Source organism: Rhinolophus hipposideros (assembly GCF_964194185.1).
Source record: "Rhinolophus hipposideros genome assembly, chromosome: 16".
NCBI classification, from domain to species: Eukaryota; Metazoa; Chordata; class Mammalia; order Chiroptera; family Rhinolophidae; genus Rhinolophus; species Rhinolophus hipposideros.
The window spans coordinates 48,138,282-48,159,955 of NC_138062.1; the positions used below are offsets into that span (position 1 = coordinate 48,138,282).

The 21,674-nt window shown below is 39.0% G+C and overlaps 1 protein-coding gene across 1 annotated transcript; it reads left to right on the forward strand.

Moving 5' to 3' along the window:
* Positions 1-9,068: 9,068 nt before the first annotated feature.
* On the forward strand, positions 9,069-20,319 carry LOC308509414 (uncharacterized protein; the record flags this gene model as incomplete). Its single annotated transcript, XM_081077387.1, has 2 exons — positions 9,069-10,027; positions 19,356-20,319. 2 exons carry the CDS (start codon positions 9,069-9,071, stop codon positions 20,317-20,319), a joined length of 1,923 nt encoding a protein of 640 aa, XP_080933513.1.
* Positions 20,320-21,674: the final 1,355 nt, after the last annotated feature.

Below are 21,674 nucleotides of genomic sequence, written 5' to 3' on the forward strand. Positions count from 1 at the left end.
CCAATAAACATTAATTTAAAAAAAAGAATTCTGTGTTATTTTTCATGCCCATACCATGCTGTTTTCATTACTGTAGCCTTGTAGTATAGCTTGATATCAGGTAACGTGATATCTCCAACTTGGTTCTTTGTCAAGAGTGCTGTGGTTATTCATGGGCTTTTGTGGTCCCATATCAATTTTAAGATTTTTCTAGTCCTTGAAAAATGCAAAGTTAATATTTAGAAATCAGTGGAATTTTTATACACTAATACTGAACCATAAGTAAGAGAAATAAAGAAAACAATCTCATTTATAATATCATCAAAAAAATACCTCAGAATAAATTTGACCAAGGAAAGAATAGACCTATACACAGAAAAGTACATGACACTGAAAAGAAATTGAAGAAAATACAATAAATGGAAGCCTATATTGTGATATTGGAGAGGAAAAATTAACATCGTTAAAATGTTCACACGACCCAAACCAATCTATTGACTTAATGCAATCCCTATCAAAACACCAAAAATCATCCAAGTACATTTGGAGATGTAATTGGCTTTATTAAGTGATTTGTGAATGAAGCAGTATCCCTTCCAGCAACCAGAAGGGAACAGTCAGTGGTTGTACCAAATGGAAGGTTTTCAGTGAAGAAGGGTGGGGCGAGGAGCTATTAACAAAAGAAAAGAAAAGATTAATTTTAGGTCTGGGTTTGCTTGGGAGGAGGAAGGGAACTGCAAGGTGTTTTATCCTATGGATTTCTTCTTCCTTCCATGGGGAATGTAGAGAGCCCTTGTGACCAGTGCTTTCACAGAAAATTCCAGACTGTTGATTAAGATTACATTTCTAATAAGGTTGAAACTGCCATTAGGTTCCATATTAAATCTATGTTTGGCCTGATGGGTTTTTACCACCAGTGATGCCATTTTGGGCCTGTGATTTTCTCTTTAGCTGTAGTATGGACACTTCAACAATATGAATTCTTCCAAAAATTGAGCAGAGAATATCTTTCCATATTTGAGTCTCCTTTGAAATGCATCCATTGCTGAGCCATCCAAAAATTAAGAATACTTATTGCATGACTATATATATATATATTTATAGATAATTATGTATATAAATTATATAACTATAATTTTTTATTTATTTTTATTTATTTATTTATTTATATTTTAAAATTTATTGGGGTGACAATTGTTAATGAAATTACATAATTTTAGGTGTACAATTCTGTATTACATCATCTATAAATCTCATTGTGTGTTCACCACCCAGAGTCAGTTCTCCTTCCATCACCATTTATTTGATCCCCCTTACCCTCATCTCCCTCCCCCCACCCCCTTTACCCTCTGGTAACCACTAAACTATTTATATATGTACTCAATACATAATTAATTACTTTCTTAGGTGATTGTAAGTAATGTAATCGCCCTGATCTTATTTACGCATTTCTGTTGGTGATATGGGATGATGAAGCTAATTCAGGTGGATGCTGTTAGAAAAAATAAAATGTTTGGAAATAGTTGGTGAGTCTAAGAACTCTTTCACATGTAAGGAGTGTATGTACACATACATATATGTACAATTTTACCGGACTCTATTTCTGCTAAATATACACACTCACACACACACACCATCACACTGACTCATTAATAATGTCACCTTTCATGTGAAAGAAAACTGGAAAGAAATTTGGAGAGAATAGAATTTTTAAAAAATGAATGGTTAAATTAACATGAAACTAGAAGAATTATAACTCGAGGCATGTGGATTTAATGTAGAATGTTTGACCTTAATTTTAGTAATGAATACATTTCCTTTCTTCATGCCCAAAGGCCTGAGTCAGAACCACATTTATTTTATGCAATGGAGAATTCATTAGAGCGTTTAAGGGAACAAATTCCCCAAACTGACTTATCTCAATGCTGTTGGCTGACAAATAATATTGAGTCAGTAGTTCATTGTCAAAAAGGTTTTATTTGGGAAAAAGAAAGAACAAGGAAAAAGATGGCTGCCACCCAGCCCCTGCACATGGAGACCTAGTAAGGCACGTGTTCTAAAATGGTAGATATAATATATCTACCATAACATATATATGGGAGACAGGAACCACAGAGTTTTTTTGAAAAGGAAGTTAGGACCATAGATTTTTACGAGGTGGGCTCATGAACTTCCACGAACTTATCTCCCCATTTAGACTTCGCAGCCTGATCAGTTTCCTTAAAATGCCAGTTCTCTTTGCAACAGGAAGAATTAATGCAGACCCAATTAATGGATGAAATTCCTAAAGAAAGGATGATAGCATAAATTTGTGACTGTGAGAGAGACTTGGCTTCACTGGGCTTCACGCAGGAGACAAGAAAGAAGTTAACCATGAGAAGCACTTACACCAGAGGATAACTGTGCCAAGTATTGGGGGCCCACAGCCTTCAGGTTGAAGGGACTTTGCATGTTCCCTTAGACTGTTGCAGAATGTAGATTTGGAGGAAGTGATCCTAAAGTGTTTACTTTGTCACTCCTGAATTAAGATATTCTTTTCCTTCATAAGCCAGACGTGAACGTCAGGACACAGCGAAGTCTCCCTCTATGTGGCATCCCGTCCAAGCCCCTGGCTGGCTGTTTGGCAACGGGTGTTCTGTGATGGGTGATACGGAAGAAGGGAGCATGCCCCTTCCTGAGTCACTGCAGTGACGTCACTTGAGCTGAGGAGACTTGGGGAAAACACTTTAATGGCTAAACATTCTAGCTTTGATTTTCCTCAACAGAAGTAGATTTGTTTTCTTCACAATTTGGGCATTTTTCTTGGAAGACTTGGCTCCAAATGAATTCATGATCCAAGGAAGAGATTGAGGAAAGGGCAACACTGGCTTTCAAGGGCAAGATAGTTTCATGTCAGCTGCTGGCTAAGATAAAAATAAAATATTTAAAAATGCACTTTTAAGTAATATTGTTTTTTAGTATACGTGCTGCCGAAGTGAGCACATTAGTAATATTCTTATTGTAAACTTTTTCAGTTTCTGGAATGCCCTGGTTTCTTAGCCACCAGTGTTCTTGATCAATATTTAAAGGAAATGACAATTATTTCTCAATTAAAAATATATGAAAGAAATAACTGTTTTATTCATGCACAGCTTCACTTCTTTGAGACTTCATTTTTCTCAGTTGTGAAATGTGGGTAAATATAGTATCTGTTTCACAGATGTTTTGAAAATATTGAATGAGAAATCATTAAAAATAGCCTAATGGTATCTGACATACATTATGTTCCAATAAGGGCTGGCAATTATTATTCTGCTCAGGAGATGAACAAGTGTATATAGGTGGTAATCAGCTTGCTTCCCAGAAATTAGTGCAGGAATTTGGTAGCATATCAACTGGCCCTGGTAGGAGACTATGAAAACAAATCAAATCACTTACTCCTTCTGCAGAATTATCTTTTCAGAGAGGCCATTACATGTGCAGGTTGGCACCAAGCAGTAGAACAGAAGGAACAGACCTGGAAGACAGACCTGATTACAATGCAGGTGCGTGTGTTGTGTGGCCAGAGCACTGCAGGGCCGCCATCTTCACTGGTGTGACACCTGTCCGCCAGGAGAGTGTGAGCCTAGGAGAGTATGAACGTTTATGTAAAGTGCCTCGCATATAGTTAGGCACAAAGAAATGGTTCTGAGATCATTAGGAGCAGGTTTTACAAAAACACGTCATATAAGGAATTACTTGGAAAGCAACCTCATGCTGTGTTCTAGATTCAAAGCCTAGGGAACGCATTCTGCTGGACATTGTTCTCTGCAGTCCTGAATTGAGCTCCCTGTTTGGTCATCAGGAGACTCTGCAAACCTTTAATTTTCTGTGAAACATTCTTAGGCTTATTATACTATGCTTGCAAAAGCAGAATTTAGGGACACTTTGAAATAAAACAAAAAGATACCATGTCATCAAACCCTCACTTTATCCAAAAGCTAAATTACCGAGAAGAACCTTTTCTGAAAATTCTGATGTTTCTGGTTTTATTGATATTTATTAAACACAAAGCTGAACAATAACATTACTGCATGAGGTTGGAGCACAAGTCATTAAAAAAAAACATTATTAATGTTTTAAGCTGATTTAAAAAACCATTAAAGCCACATAGACAGGTATGTGAATAATCGAGTCAGCATTATTCATGTAGCTCCAAAGATACAGATCGAGGGGGGTGTCAAAAAATATACACATTTTAAGAGATGTGATCTATGTATCACTTTTTGAAATTGAATTTAATTACAATAGCAACATGTAGTATGGCATTTGCTCAAAAGATGGTGTTAATCAAATGAGCGCTAGTGTCATTCATTGTATTACTATTTTAATACAGTTTTCTCCTTTCTTAATGCATGTATATTTTTTTGGAACCCTCTGCATTTCCACAAACTGATGAGTAGAAAAAACAAATGTGATATATCCACACAGTCGAATATTGTTTAGCAATAAATAATTTTAAAAAATGAACTACTGAAAAAAAGCAAACAGCAAAAAGAACCAATGAAGCCCACATGATTTGCCAGTGGCATGACATTTTTTTTAACATTTTTATTACAATTTTAAACATAGAGAAAAAGAGAAAGACTAGTACAGTGATCACCTATATGTTCATCACCTACATTTAACACATAACATTTGTAATATTTGCTTTATCTGCGTTACATTTCTGTTAGGAAGCATTTGAAAGCACACAGTAGGAAACTACCTTGAAATGCTACCCATGCGTCGTTTCATATTAACTATCCTCTGTCAGCAGTATTGGACTTGGGAACACCAGCAAGAACTTCCTGATATTTAATATTTAATTCACATTCAGATTTCCCCTGGGGAAAGTTTTGAGACTAAGTTCTGTCCCCGCGTTGGTATAATTTCATATTATACAAAAGCAATCATCACAAAGGATCTAATTTGACACCTGACTTGTGAAAAGTACTGAAGAAATACGTGGGGTTACTGCCCTCAAGTTGCTGTAAGGAGCTCTGATGGGGCAAAAACACCAGTGTGCGACCCTGAGATGAGAAACGGGCCTCGATGGAGAGCAAGCCCACAGTAGAGCTTCATTAGCAGCGGGTCTGCGTGTGGCTCTCCGTGTCTTCCTGCATCATCAGCGAGAGGGCCTTTGGGACTCAATAGGCAGAATGGGTGGCACCAGCAACATGAGGTAACAGTCAGACTCGAGTGATACGTGCCTCACGTTCCTTTGCATGGCACTTAGTAAATGGTGATTTAAAACACAGCCTCCATTTTCACAAAGGTCAATGTGGAGCTGCCTGGAGAGCAAGAATGTTCTTGAAATAGTAATAAAATTGGAGGAGAGGGCTCAGTGACGTAGGGTTAGGGTGGTGGAGAAATAGCCCAGCAACACCTGAGGATTTTGAAAGACATTTAAGGCAAAGCTGTCCCACAGAACTTTCTGTGAGGGTCATATTCTATGTCTGCACTGTCGAATGTGGTAGCTGCTGTATTGAGGCTGGTATGACTGGGGAACTGAATTTTAAATGTTATTTAATTTTAATAGTAACTTTGAAGTAGTCACCAGTACCAGTGGCTGTTGTGTTGTATAGCACCGCTCTTAGCTCCCAAGACAAAGGTCCCTCACACCATTGAAATCCAAGAGGATTTCAGCAAGACTCACAGTGTTCACCAGACAGACCAGTAGAAAAATGGGGGACCATAAGGTACAATGTGGTTCACCTTCTATCCATCCCTGAGTCCATTTTTCTAATACAAGTTCTGTTTTTAAAGATATGTCTCTTCTCTACTAATGATCGTACCAAAAATTATGAAAGCTGTTCTAAGTAAATACCGAACAGATGAAAACGTCATGTTTTGGGAGAACCACTTTCCTAATTGATTTTGCCTTTTCAGGAGTCTGGTACCTTGTATGTTGAATTTAAAAAAACAAAACCAAGACCTATCACCTTTGAAGGCTTCCAATATTCATTTCCTGTAATTCTAATAAATGTGGTCGAGGCTCAGGATACTCCGACTAATGTCTTTTTAAAACAGGGAGATCAAGCACATGAAGAAATAAAACTCAAATTCCCCTGACTTCTAACCTGGTCTCCTGGGATCAGAGATTCATTAGGAAAAATTTCCTTTCTGTTTAGTCCAGAGGCCCCAGGGGAAATCGGAGGCTCAGCAGTGGAATAAGAAGAGGGAACTGTGCCTGATGAGCAGATACACAGAGCGCTGTAATGCTCCTCTGTGCTGTCCCTCAGCTTGTACCACGTTGGTGGATAGGACCTGTGTGTTGCATTTGACTCCCAAGCTGGCTGTGAACTGATGCTTCACTCCTTCCTGCTGTCTCGTGTGGGGACAGAGCTTCAGTCTCCATCATGATCCTTCCAGGGAGTAATTCTGACTTCCACACAGAGTCCTGCCTCTCAGAGACCCCATCCAGGTGAGTCTGAGAGCCCAGCAGGTACTGAAGGAAAGGGTGAGAGAGGTCAGAAGCTGAGAACACTTACCTGAGTCACTGCGACCATAACAGCCCAGCCAGGAGACTAGAGATCACCGTGTCTGTGTTCTTGGGTTATTAATGGATTTATAACTAATTCATTTAATACATTAATAAGGATGCTTGAGTCTTCCATAAAAGGACCAACGTTAACAATTAAGTGATGAGCATGGATGTACCATTACGTGACATTTTGGAATGAGGGAGATGCATAAAGTAGTTGCTGTACAATGAAAACATATCTGAGGATATTTGCTGCTCGGGAAGTAGGAGAACAGAGTGTTAGCTGCGGAGGCCAGTGCACTGAAGTGAAATTTCTAAGACAGAGTGTATTTGAGCATGTTTTGTATTCATTGGAAAGATCCAGGCCAGTGGAGGTAGGAATTACCTTGCAAAAGCTGTTCTTGAGACATGCAGTGCAGTATCGTCTCTAATCCTGGGTATTCACATGAAAAAATTATTTAATAAGTCTGAAGAGGAATACTAAATAGTTTTCATTGTGTTATTTTATTACTGGCAAGGGTGCATATATTTTGGTTTGTTACTTGTTTACTTTTATTTTGGAACAGTTAGTAGGAATTTCTATCCCATACTGAACTTTTCTCCTTGGTGGTCATTGTCTTCTATATTTTTAATGAAATTCTGTCATACACTTGGGAGTATAAATTGAGGATTGACCAAATTTTAGGCAAAAAGGACACAGTGCTGAGAACAAAACACTTCGGTGATGGAGAAATAAACGTCACCCATTGTACCTTAAATCTTAATGCCATGAAAGCATTGTAGTCAGACCACGTTTACATTTGTGCAATGAAGACTTCAGTGCACCTGCTAATGGGGTGGGACATCTACAGTCTGGTTTAAAGTTCTTTTACACTTCATGTAGGTTTTCAAAGTAAAATGCCCTCTCCCAGTGGAAGGTAATGAATGAGTGGAGAGGATTCAACTCAGTTCCCTCTGCAAATTTTATTAAATAAATATCTCTATTAGATTCTATTGCTGTTGTAAAATATTCCCGCATTAGTTGATTGAAACAAACAAACGTATGCTCTTACAGTTCGGGATGTGAGAAACCTGAAATGAGTCTCATGGGCTAATATCAAGATGTCTGCAGAGCTGGGTTCCTTCTAGAGTTTCAGGTGAAATGCTGTTTCCCTTCCTATTTCAGTTTGTATTCTGGCCACAGGCCTTTCCTGGCTCATGGCCTTTCCTCCACCTTCAAAGCCAGCAGTTTAGCTTCTTCATCTTGTCTCTTGCTTCTATGTAGAGGACCATTGTGGTTACGTTCCTCCCACCTGGATGATACTGGGTCATCTTCTTAACGTCAGCCAGTTAGCAAGCCTGTCCCATCTTCTACCCTAATCCCCCCTTGCAATAAAAATATCAAATGCAAGGCACTGGGGATGGGGTGTGGACATATTTTGGAGGCCCTTATTCTGCTCACTATAAAGTCCCTTAAAAGTGTATTATTATACACTCAGGACCATTTTATAAGAGAAATGAAAGCAGAATTTACATAGTTTCTGGAATGAGTGACTACAGAATTTTAAATATTAATACATGCAAAGAAATAATTGATTCAGAAAACCTGAAACCGCCTGTTCCTGACTCTGACACAGGACCTCACCTTGCTCCTCAGAGCGTGGGCCACAGACCAGGAGCTGCAGCATCAACAGCCCTGGGAGCTGGTTAGAAATGCAGACTCTCTGAGCCCCCAGGACCTGCTGACTCAGATTCTGCGTCTGGTAGGATGCTGTTGATCGTAGGTACATACAGGTTGAAGTGCTGGTCTTGACTAGGTTTGCTCACCTTCTCTCTATTGACTTGGGGGCTGAATAATGGTTGGTGTGGGTGCTTTCCTGTGGACTGTAGGTGTTATCAGTATTCATTCAGGGAATACTAGATACCCCAGGCACAAAATCGTTTCTGGGTGAGAAATACTGCTGGGAAATAACCTGAAATAATTATAATCAAGGTCCATCAGATACTCTGATATTCACTTTGGACAGATCACTAAAGTCATTCTGCTCCACCCCAGGGCCCTTGCAGTGGCCATTCCTTCTACTTAGTACACATGCCCACATTTCCTTGCTTCTCCCTTACTTTCTTCACTGAGGTCTCTGTTCAAATGTCACCTTGTTTACAAGAGTTGACTAAATGATCTTGAAAAAAAACAACAACACTAGTCACTATCTTTTTTTACTCTTCCTTTCCTTTCTTCACATGATGTCACCATATGAAATGTTATATATTTTTATTATTAGCTTGCATATTGTTTCTCCTTCACATATTTGTATAAACTTCTGTTTTTCAGCAGGCTAGACAGCATCTAAACTATGGTGAGAGCTCAATTTACATTCCTGAAATAAATGAAGAATTTTCATGAAAACAGTAGAAAACATAACACCTTTGGAAAGTAGGAGAATGGACCGAAATTCCTAATTTGAGATGGCACAGGTCTTCTGGAAGGAACAAGATCCATATAAAAATATTGAAATTAATCACTAGGCTGCAAAACATAAATTGTAGCATCAGAGCATCTGAGTAAAGTCTCTTTGTATGAAAACTACTCATGTGATTCTCCTGTCTTGGAAGTCACATCTTCCTCATGGAACCAGAGAATCTTACAAGAGTTTCAGAATTTGTTCTCCTGGGACTTTCAGAGGAGCCAGACCTGCAGCCCCTCCTCTTTGGGCTTTTCCTCTCCATGTACCTGATCACTGTGTTAGGAAACCTGCTCATCGTCCTGGCCGTCAGCTCAGACTCCCACCTGCACACGCCCATGTACTTCTTCCTCTCCAACCTGTCCTTTGTGGACATCTGTTTCACCTCCACCACCGTCCCCAAGATGCTGGTGAACATCCAGATGCAGAGCAAAGTCATAACCTATGAATGCTGCATCACGCAGATGTACTTTTTCCTCCTCTTTGCAGGGTTGGATGTCTTACTCCTGACCGTGATGGCCTATGACCGCTTCGTGGCCATCTGTCACCCCCTGCACTACACGGTCATCATGCACCCCCAGCTCTGTGGACTGCTGGTTCTGGTGTCCTGGATCATGAGTGTCCTGATTTCCTTATTACAAAGCTTAATGGTGCTGAGACTGTCCTTCTGTGCAGACTTGCAAATCCCCCACTTTTTCTGTGAACTCAACCAGATGATCCAACTTGCCTGTTCTCACACCTTTCTTAACAACCTGGTGATCTATTTTGTAGCTGTGCTGCTTGGTGGTGGTTCCCTGACTGGGATCCTTTACTCTTACTCTAAGATTATTTCCTCCATATGTGGAATGTCTTCTGCTCAGGGGAAGTACAAAGCATTTTCCACCTGTGTGTCTCACCTCTCGGTTGTCTCCTTATTTTATTTAACAAGCCTAGGAGTGTACCTCAGCTCCCCTGCTTCCCACAATGCACACTCCAGTGCTACAGCCTCGGTCCTGTACACAGTGGTCACACCCATGCTGAACCCCTTCATCTACAGTCTTAGGAATGAAGATATAAAGGGGGCTCTGAAAAGATCCCTTGGGGTGGCAGGAACAAAAGGTACAATCGTCCTGAAGCTGAAAAAGTGCCCTTGATTTCATGGCTCCAAGTATAAAACCAGACATTGTGATTCTTAAATCAGATTGTGTTTGTGGAATTTGCTTCTTTTATATTCTGGAATTTCTGTTTGTTTGAGTTCAACTTCCCTATATAATTTTTTGAAATTTATTTTTTCAGTTACAATTGACATTCAATATCATTTTATATTAAATATGGTTTCAGGTGTACAGTATAGTGGTTAGACATTTATATAATTCATGCAGTGATCCCTTTATTAGTCTAGTACTCATCTGGCACTATATTTAGTTGTTGCAATATTATTTACTATATTTTATATACTGCACTTTACACCCCTGTAACTATTTTGTAACTCCCAATTTGTATTTCTTTATCCCTTCACCTTTTTTACCCAGCCCCCTAACCCACCCCTCTGTCAAACATCAGTTTGTTCTCTGTATCGATGAGTCTGTTTCTCTCCCTCTCTTTTTTTTGTTCACTTACTTTGTTCTTTAGATTCCACATATAACTGAGATCTTATGGTATTTGCCTTTCTCTGTCTGACTTATTTCACTTGGCATAATACCCTCAAGGGTATTCAACTTTCCATGTTGTCGCAATTGGTAAGCTTTCATTCTCTTTAATGGCCAACTAATATTCCATTGTATATATGTACCACTTCTTCTTCATCCAAGTGCCCTAAGTGATGGGCACTTAGATTGCTTCCATACCTTGGCTATTGTAAGTAGTGCTGTGGCGAACATAGGGGTGCATATATATTTCAAATTGGTGTTTTGGATTTCTTTGGGTAAACATTCAGAAGTGGAATTGTTAGGTCATAAAGTAGTTCTTTTCTTAATTTTTTGAAGAAACTACATACTGTTCTCCAATGTGGCTGCATCAATTTGCAATTCCACCAACAGTACACAAGAGTTCCCTTTCCTCCACATCCACACCAACACTTGTTGTGTGTTGACTTATTGATAATACCCATCATGACAGATGTGAGTTGATATCTCATCGTTGTTTTAATTTTCATTTCTTTGATGATTAGTGATGTTGAGCATCTTTTCATATATCTATTAGCCATCTGTATGTCCTCTTTTTTACTTTGAAGAGGCGGGCATATTCAACTATGTTTCCATATTGATGAGATCAACCAGACGTAGGAATTCCTACGAACAGTAATTTACAAGACATACATTTCACAGTATCTTCTTTCACTCTGGGTAGTCACATGAGAACAATTTATTTAGTTGCTAAAAAGGGGGTATAAGAAAGAGATTTATTGTGCAATTATTTTATTGTCTGGTAGGCTCAATATATTTGTGGGTTAGTGAGCCATTTGCTTTCTCTATTATAAATTATCTGTCCAAGTCCTTTCTTTTTATGGTGAGGTCACAGTGTTGCTATTGGTGTGCTTCATTGCATTCTCTAAAACAAGGATGGAGGGTTGTTTTCACCAACTTTGCTCTTTGCTATTGAGTTTGACGATCCAGTTCTTTCCATAGTTTTCAGGAGTCCTTGTCTATCATTTATTTGAATAGGCTTTCTTTCCTTTCTCCCCTTTTTCTCCTTCTCCTTCCGGTAGACTCATTATTGATCTTTCTAATGGGTCAGATAGTTCTTGTGGACTTCCATCAATTTTCTTTTTACTTTCGATTCTCTTCTTCCACCTGAGTCATTTCTAGATTTCTATCTGCTATGTCACTAATTCTTTTACATCTGGCTCTGCTCTATTTCCTAAGCTTGTTAGTTCATTCTTCATTGCTTTTATTGGGTTCTTCACCTTCAGAATTTCTGTTTCGTTCTTTTTTAAAGTTTCAATCTCTTTGGTAAAGTACTCCTTTGTTCACTGATTTTATTTCTATGCTTGTTGAATTGCTTGTCTAAGTTTTCTTTTATCTCACTGAATTTTTTTTTCTATTTTAGTAATATATCTTATTTAACACAACATATCCAAAATGTTACTATTTCAACATGTAATCCCTATAAAAGTGATAAATGAGATAGTTTAAATTCTTTTTCATACTGTCCTTGAATTCCAGAGTGAATTTTTTTTTAACTTTTTAAAAAAATTTATTAGTTTCAGGTGTACAAGACAAGGTAATACTTAGACGTTCATCATTTATATCCCTCACACTGTGAACCCCCCTCCCTCCATCCACTATACCTCTCACTGAATTTTTTCAGGACTACAGTCGTGAATTTTCTGTCATTTAAATCACAGTCCTCCAGGTCTTTAAGTTTATTTTCTGGAGATTTTTCATGTTCTTTCTGAATTCCATTGTTACCTTGGTTAATCATTATCCTTGGTGGACTATTTCCCTGCCTGGGCATTTGTGGGAATGATTTTCTTTTTTCTTTTTAAAGTAATTTACACTCCACTGTTTAGCAGATAAGTAGAGGTCTTTCTTTTGTTTTCCAGTAGGTGGTGCTGAAGCACAAGTTTTTGTTTTTGTTTTTTCTCCTATTTGCCCTACTGGGGCTTCCAGGATCTTTGTGAGACAGTGTCGCCTTAGCTATGGAAAATGCCCATATTCCCTGAGGAGGTGACCAAGTTGCCTCAGTCTCAGGACACCATTCCTATGGATTGGAAGTGGCAGGCTGTAGGTCTCCTGTGTGTTCTCGGTGCCACCGTCCTATAGCCAGAAGCCACTGGTAGAGCTGCTGTCTCTGAGTTGACCCTGCTGTCTCTACCAAGCTGAGCAGTGATGGATCAGGGAGGGGTGGGTGAGGAGAAGCGAGTTCAAGTATTTAAACTCGCTCTGCTTTTCCTGGTAGGTTTAGCTCCAATGACTACAGACCACTTAGGATGTTTCTTTCAGCCCTTTCATGATCTGCCAAGAAAAGATTTTACTGACAGATGGTCCACAGGAGGATGGGATGGATGGATTCCCTTTCTAGGGAATCCTTTGTCCCATGCTGGCAGGCTGTGGAATGCTGCAACCATTTTCACTGCTTCTCTGACCCTGACTGTGGGCCCAGCCATAATGTGTGCCAGCCACACAGGCCTAATTGCTGTCTCTGCCCCTTCGGTTTGCCCACTGGGAGTTGCACTGCAACCCTTCACTGCTATTGCATCTTGTGGGGGCACAGTGAACACCAGACTGTGTGCAGCTTCTGTCTCTGTCCTTCCCCACCCATCCCATCTACCCTGTTTGCTCTAATACTCCCACCTTCAGATGTCTCAATATATGGATCTCTGAGATGTGTTTGGTGTTGAGTGGGGAATCCTTTGTTGAATTATAGCTATCAAATTTGTTATAACTTTAAAGGGGGAGGCCAAGGTATTTGAAGAGTTTGTATAAATTTTGCCAATTGAATCTTAATACCATCAGTGCGTCCAACTAACCCTAAAGATTGAGGGTAGCTGGCACAGTGAAAATGTTGTAGAACTGGTCAAATAGCACAGACTTGTTGTAGCATCTGACCAGTGAAATGGGTTCCTTGATCACTGTGGCGTTCAAGAGGAGTTCCCCCAAGTAAATAAATGGGTAGGAGCAGAAGAACTAAGGACAAAACAATGTGTATTTCCCAAAGGGCCTAAGCAAAAAAGGAGTAGGATCAGATAGGCACACCTGTTGAGGTTTGTTTGAAATCCCCTCTTTTTGAAGTGTTTTGGTACTCTGAGGCAGAGGCTGTTTTATGACAGTGGGGTTGAGCACTGAGAGTGTAACACCCGTGTCAATAAGAAAAGAAATAGGGCCCGGCCCAGTGGTCAGGCATTTGGAGCTCCATGCTCCTAACACCGAAGGCTGCCGGTAATAGTTTCCTCATCAATTTGAAGAGAAGTTTCTCCCAGCTGATTAAGAGGTAGGATTGGAAAAGGCCTCTGTAGTCCCTCGAACCACCATCACTGGGGGTTAGGAGGACCTGGAAAAGGCTTACAGGAAGGCTGAGAGCATCTAAGTTTGCTCCCTTCATCCAAACGAAAGGTTCTGTAGCCTTGCTATTGGCAGAGGCTGCTATGAGAAGTCCTATGAGCACTACCACTGCCAAGTTCACAGGGCCGTACAATGACTCACAGTTTCCGATTGTTATTACCATTATTATTCTTGTGCGGCTGTGAGCTGACATCCAGAAGGACCAGGCATCTTTTATGGTGGTAAAATACACATAGCATAAAACGTATTACTTTACTCAATTTAAAGGGTATAATCAGTGGCATTAAATACACTCACAGTGTTGTGCAGCTATCACCACTATACTTCCAGAACATTTTCATCACTCCAAGGAAGATTCCATAACCAGTAACCATAACCAGTCACTTCTGATTTGTCTCCCCAGTCCCTGGAAACCACCAATCTGCTTTCTGCCTCTATGATTTGCTTGTTCTAGATATTTCATATAAATGGAATCATACACTATATAACCTTTTGTGCCTGGCTTCTTTCACTCAGTATACTGTTGTCATTTCATCCACCGAGAAGGATCACTGTAAACGTATGACCACAAACCCTCAATATGGTAGTCTCCCTTATTTGCAGTTTCATTTTAAGTGGTTTCGGTTACCCATGGTCAACTGTGGCCTGAAGATATTAAATAGAAATTTTCTCTAGATGGCGGCTTCAATAGTCAAGCATGGAAATTGTGGCAAAGTCATTAGAATGGTTTTGTTGGAAGTTGGGCATAGTTCGGAACCCTGTTCACAACTCCAAATCAAGGTGCTTGGAACTCACATAGTCTTGAAAAATGTACCTGCTTATGCCTTTGACAGACAAAGAAATTCCATCTCAGATCTTGAGGAAATTCTCATGCAACAGGACAACAAAGGTCAGATCCATGGGGATAAGAACACCACCATGACTAAGAGACCCAAGGGAGGGGATACGCATAGCTGACATCCAAAATGCTCCCAAGAGGACAAAACTAGCAGAAATGAAGTTTTGTTCTATTTTGGCTCCTTCACACAAGGGAACCTTCACACAAGAGAATAGAGTAACAGTGGAACAATTAATTTAGTGAGGATTTGTGAGAATTCAGCCTCTGAGGCCCCAGAAATGGCAAACATGCACCTTTATTCTTCCTACCTATAGCTCAACTGTCCCAGGAAGGAGGGAGTTCAACTGCCTTTTAGAGCACCAATGCCTGAGAACAACCACCCTGCCCTTCCTTGCATCTGAGTTCAATACCTATCACCCAGGGAAGAAAGGACCCAAGGAACAAGAGGTTCGTTGATGCCCTCAGAGTACCTGCTGTGGGAAACAGATATGGAGGCAGGCAGAGCTCTCAAAGGATGAACTTTGGTGGTACAAGTGGAGATAACATAATGGTGAGAGTCCATTTACTTAAAACATTCTATACAGTTCAATTCTTGTATCTCTCTCAATGTCTCTTCTTCTCAGCTTCCTTTCCCTCTCTTCTGCAACCCAATTCTGAGGCTCCCTCACCTTCTTAATGGAAATTGACCTTCTTTCAGCCCCCAACACCTCTCAAGAGTTTCATACTCAGCCATCTTCTCCATTTTTCAAGAGCCACTACTACTGCCTCTATTCTCCTCTATCAAAGATGCTCCTCTATTCTTTTATCTATAAAATCTGATTCATTCATTTATTCACTCATTCATTCATTCATTCATTCATTCAAACAAGAAACATTCTCTGGGATTCCACATAGCTAGCACTTACAAGTTTATTCGTACCTCTGTGATTCTAAGTTACTTAATGTTTCTGTGTCTCAGTTTCCACATTCCTCTCTACAACGACACTAATGATAGTATCCATTTCATACGGTTAACACGAGGGTTAAATGAAAGGTGATAAAGCGTGGGAAGCTTTTTCATTGTCTCTGTCACCCTAGTGAGCATCTACGCATGTTGATTATCGTCAATGCATTACTGTAAACACATATTCATTGTTAAATCAAAAAAAAATAGTGATAATGATAAAATGAGCCAAGGTGTACAAAATATAATACAAGTGCTCAACACATGGGGTCCTCAAGAAATTTTAGCTAATTTAGTAAATTTATCACTCTCATTTTTGTGTATTTGAACGTTTCCAGTCTGTGTTCCAGGATATTTATATTTTTGTTAGTATGTGAAATGATTGTGATCTATTTTCTAAGAGATTTAACTAGACATATGAACACTGAATTTTTTTCTCTCTCTTGCACCCACTTTTTTGGTTAATTTTTATTTTTGAATAATTTTAGATTTAAAGAAAAGTTACAGAGATAGTACAGAGAGTTCCGACAGTGATGAAAATGTTTTGGAACCAGATGGAAGCAATGGCTGCAAAACATTCTGAAAATACTATATGCCACTGAACACCACTTAAAAATGGCTATTGGTTTTACATATTTGTTTGTATTAACTGCCTTACTAAAATCATACAAAGTTAAAAAAAGGTTTCCGGCTGCCAATTCATTATCTACAGCCAATACATCATCTTCAAACAATGAAAGTTGACTTTTCAATGCTTAGGTCTCTTATATCTTTGTGTCCTTGCATTGCATTGGTTGGAACTTCCCAAGAGTTGAGAAATAATATTAATGATGGTAGACTTTCTTTTCTTCTTTAATTCTTAAAAGGGAATTCTTCTGCTGCTCCTGCCAGAAGATCCCACGAGAGCATTTTTGTGGTAAGTTTTGGTGTTTATTTAATTCCTTCCTTAATTATTAATCTGCTATCCTCCATCCTGAGTCAACATTGGACACTCATATTTTCCCAGAAATAAATTCATTTCTTAGAGATTTTCTAATTTTTAACATGGAGTCATAAGTAATATTATCCAACAAATTTAAGCATTTCCTTACCTCTGTGTTCATTTTTCTCATTCCTAATTTTAGGCATTTCTGTTCTTTCTCTCTTTTTATCTTTTTCAATAGATATCTAATTTTGTCTATTTGTTTGCTTTTGCCAAACAATTAGCTGTGAAATTTATTTTCCAGTTCTAATTTTTTTCTTCATTTTAATTCATTAACTGTACTTTTATTTTAATGTTCTGCTTACTTAGGTTTGTTTTATGGAAGTTTTATCAACAACATGTTTTAATTTTGAAGTGTGTGTTTTTCTTAAGGATAGACTGTGTGTGTGTTCATTTGTACTTTTGAACAATATAACAAAAGAAAATGAATCTAAAAATCAAGACTCATGTTACCACTCAAAGATTATCCCTGTTCACATCTTGGTATACTTTGTAGATACTTTTTCCTTGGGGTTGTGCAAATATGTGTTTAAGTATTTGTTTTTTAAATCTATATGCTGATTCAACTTTTCCAGCCCAAGAAAGCAGACCAAATAGTCTTTAGTAACAGTGTCTTAAGTGTTATTTCTCTTTCCACATGATGGATTGCATTTCTTATCTTTTTAAAAAGGGCTTCTGAATTCCTTCAGTGAAAAAGGTATCTTATTTTAATTTTACCCTAGATTAATACTAAAAATAAAAAATTTCTCCAACATTTAATTATCCTTTTTATGTTTCATTTTATGATTCATTAATATTCTATGCCTTTTTCCTAATTAAGGCGTTAATTTTTCTATGATTTATAATTCTTTATAAAATATTGTTCTATCAAATTGTTTTTTTGCATTCTAATTTTCTGCAAGGCACATTTTCTCATTCAGAATTTTTTAATTTATGGTCCAATTATTGATCTGTCTTTTATTTCTACCAAAGTCTTTCTATTCAGAGAGAACTTCCACTTTCAAAGATTATATATATTCATGGATAAGTTTATATTCCCTATATATTTATCTACATTTTCTTCTAATAGTTTGTATAGTCTCTTGTTTTACACTTAACATTTGAAATGTTGGGGGAATCTGAAGAAAAGACTTAACTTTATGTTTTCTAAATAATCATCTCTAAACAATTATTTGTACCTTTAAAATACCCTTTAAGGTATCTAAGAATAAAAAAAATGCAAGTTGAGTTGGTAAAAAAAAATTATGTATCCTAAATTATACATAGGTGAACAAAATCACAAAACTCTAGGGTTATTCCCATGAAAGAAAGAATAATAAGAATTCTAACACTTACCATAAATTTGAACATTGTTCTGAGATTTCATATCAATGCAATAAGATGTAAAGACAAATAGGTGTTGTAAATTAATATTAATTGGAGAAAGTAGATACATGTTAGGGAATCTCTTAAGATTAATAAGAAAATCCAGAAAATGAACATAACACCTTATAAATGCAGAAATATCAAAAGCTTTCCTACTATAAGAGTAATATCAGCGATACAATGTAAAGGAATATTATTCTTAATGACATTAAACCTAAAATACATGAAAATACTGTGTAGAAATCCTGTCATTTGCAATACCATGGATGAACCAGGAGGATACAATACTAAGTGAAATAAGCCAGACACAGAAGGATAAACACTGCATTATTCTGCCAATATGAGGTATCTAAAACAGTCAAACGAATAGAAGCAAAAAATAGAACAGTCGCTGCCAGGGGTTGGGGATGGGGAAGTGGAAGATTGTTGCTAAATGGATATAAAATTTCTGTTATGCAAGATGAGTAAGTTCTAGAGATCCGCTGTGCAACATAGTGTGGTATCGTGCACTTTAAAATGTTGAAGATAGAGCATAAGTGTTCTTACCACAAGCCCGTGCGCACACACACACACACAGAATACCAGCAAATTTTTGGAGGTGATGGTTATGTTTGTTACCTTGATTGCTGTGATGGTGTCATGGGTGTATACATATGTTTAAACTCCTGAAGATATATACACTAAATAGATGCAATTTTTGTCAATCTATTATACCTTAATAAAGCTAAAAAAAAAAAAAGATAAACTCGGGTGGCCAGATGGCTCAATTGGTTAGAGCGCGAGCCCTTAACCACAGCATTGCCAGTTCAGTTCCCACATGGGCCAGTGAGCGGCGCCCTCCACAGCGAGATTGAAGGACAACGACTTGGAGCTGATGGGCCCTGGAGAAACACACTGCTTCCCAATATGCCCCAATTTAAAAATAAAAAAAATAAATAAAAAGATAAACTCATATGAAAAGACAAACTCAATATTTAGAAACACTAAAACATTATATTTAGAAATTCAAATTTGTTAAATTTTATTTGTGAACATTGGTAATATACATGAAATGTAAATGATGGTTAATAATAACATTGGTTATTTTTGTTGTCGCCATTGTTGTTAGCAGAAAAAACATCCAAGGTCCAGAGGATCTAACAGATAGAAACTTCACCTAATAAAGGAATGTTTCAGTGATTGGAAGGCCTGCCTAGATTTAGGAAATTCCCTGTTCCCACAAGTACTGAGCAAAAAGTGCAAGAGCAACCAACCATCAGGGATGCAGGGAAAGAGATGATTGCTTAGGGATGCAGGCCACCAGTACTCAGTCTTTTTTTTCCTCCTTCTGGGGAAACCCAGCAGCCCCATGGAAAGAGGAAACCAAACAAGAGTCAGGAATTTTCTTCTCCTGGGATTCACAGAGGAGCCAGACCTGCAGCCCCTCCTCTTTGGGCTTTTCCTCTCCATGTACCTGATCACTGTATTGGGAAACCTGCTCATCGTCCTGGCCGTCAGCTCAGACTCCCACCTGCACACGCCCATGTACTTCTTCCTCTCCAACTTGTCCTTTGTGGACATCTGTTTCACCTCCACCACCGTCCCCAAGATGCTGGTGAACATCCAGACGCAGAGCAAAGTCATAACCTATGCAGGGTGCCTCAGCCAGATTTTTTTTTTCATTGTGTTTGGATGTCTGGACAATTTACTCCTGACCGTGATGGCCTATGACCGCTTCGTGGCCATTTGTCACCCCCTGCACTACACGGTCATCGTGCACCCCCGGCTCTGTGGACTGCTGGTTCTGGGGTCCTTGTGCATCAGTGTCATGGGCTCCCTGCTTGAGACATTGACAGTCTTGAGGCTGTCCTTCAGGAACATGGAAATCCCCCACCTTTTTTGTGATCTTCCTGAAGTTCTGAAACTTGCCTGTTCTGACACCTTTGTCAATAACATAGTGGTGTATTTTGTGACTATTGTCCTTGCTGTGTTCCCTTTCTCTGGGATCCTTTTTTCTTATGCTCAGATTTTCTCCTCCATCCTGAGGATTTCCTCAGCTCGGGGAAAATACAAAGCCTTCTCCACCTGTGGGTCTCACCTGTCAGTGGTCTCCTTGTTTTATGGCACAGGCCTTGGCGTGTACCTCAGTTCTGCAGCCACTTCATCCTCTAGGACAAGTCTGGTGGCCTCAGTGATGTACACCATGGTGACCCCCATGCTGAATCCCTTCATCTACAGTCTACGGAACAGGGACATCAAGGAGGCCCTGGGAGCATGCCTCGTCAGGGTGGCAACTGTCAGGGATGAAGTTATTGGACTCTCATGAGTAGCTGGGTGCACAATACTGAGAACCAGAAATCCTGCCTTCCTTTGTTCAATATTTCAAAATTTCCAAATTTTGTATGTTTTAAAGCAGAACTTTCCTTGGGTCTTCCTGTTTTCTTCCTGTTTTTCTTAAGGTTATATCTTGGAACCTCTTTTTCACTTTATAAGCAGTCATTTTAACTTTGTATGAATAGAACCTGGCATTTTCTCCATTTTATCTTCTATAATGGTTTGGATTTTTTTTTAAAATAAGTCTCCTGCTTTTAATATATATCCTCAGAAGTGATAGGATGTGTACCTATTTTGGAAGTGTTGCCCTGCAGATTTCTTTACAGAGATGATTTCTGAAGTTATGTGAAATTCAGAAAAGTTGTAGAATGCAAAATCAAGATACAAACATCAGTTGATCACGTGAAGAAGAGAGGGAGAAGACAGCCATCTACCTGCTAAGGAGAGAGGCCTCAAGGGAAACCAGCCCTGCTGACACCTTGATATTAAACTTCTAGCCTCCAAAACTATGAGAAAATTAATTTCTGTTGTTTAAGCCACCCAGTTTGTGGAACCTTGGCATGGCAGCCCTAGCAAAGTAATATACCCTGCCTAAAGTAATATACAAGTAGCCTAGTAGGTACACAGACCTGTGACCAAGGGGTGGGGGGACACCAGAGGCTGAAATTCAGGTTTGAGACTGGTTTAAGACCAGGCAAATTTCCTCCTGGTCAAATGTGGAGTAGGATGATTTATAATGTGAACTTCGAGAAAAAACATACCTGCCAAGGACTCCTAGTGGGCACAAAATCATAAAGAGTCTAGCAGCCATTGCTGACAGAGATCTCTTACACACTCTGCATTTCAGGAAATAGCCTCCCACTGGGCTTCCAGCCTCCTGTACTGTGTTCTTGCCAAAAGGGAGTTCCTGGTATCATCTTCCAAAGTCTCAGATAGGTTGAGACCTGCCCCATCTTGGAACTGTGTCATGTCCTCATTTTTATCTATACTAACCAATCAGAGCAGCTCCGTAATGACTAATCAGGACACACAAAGCTGACCAATCAGACTGTGCAAATTTGGATTCCTCATTTGCATAAATGGACCAATCAAGAACCAGGGCAGGACCTCTCTCGATAAAAGGCAGCCTCCCTTCTGTCTCCACAGAGCACACTTTTGGTTTCCACCAGAGGCTGCATTTCCTCGGTTTGCAAACTGTTCACCTGCATAAAGTCTCTCCTCTTTCTGCATCTCAGATTGAGGACTTTTGTTGGCAATAGACAGAGGAACCTCTTGCCTTCGCATGGACTATTTTCAGTCTCTGACCGTAAATGTCTCCATGGTGACTGCAAGAATTCTGGAGCCTTT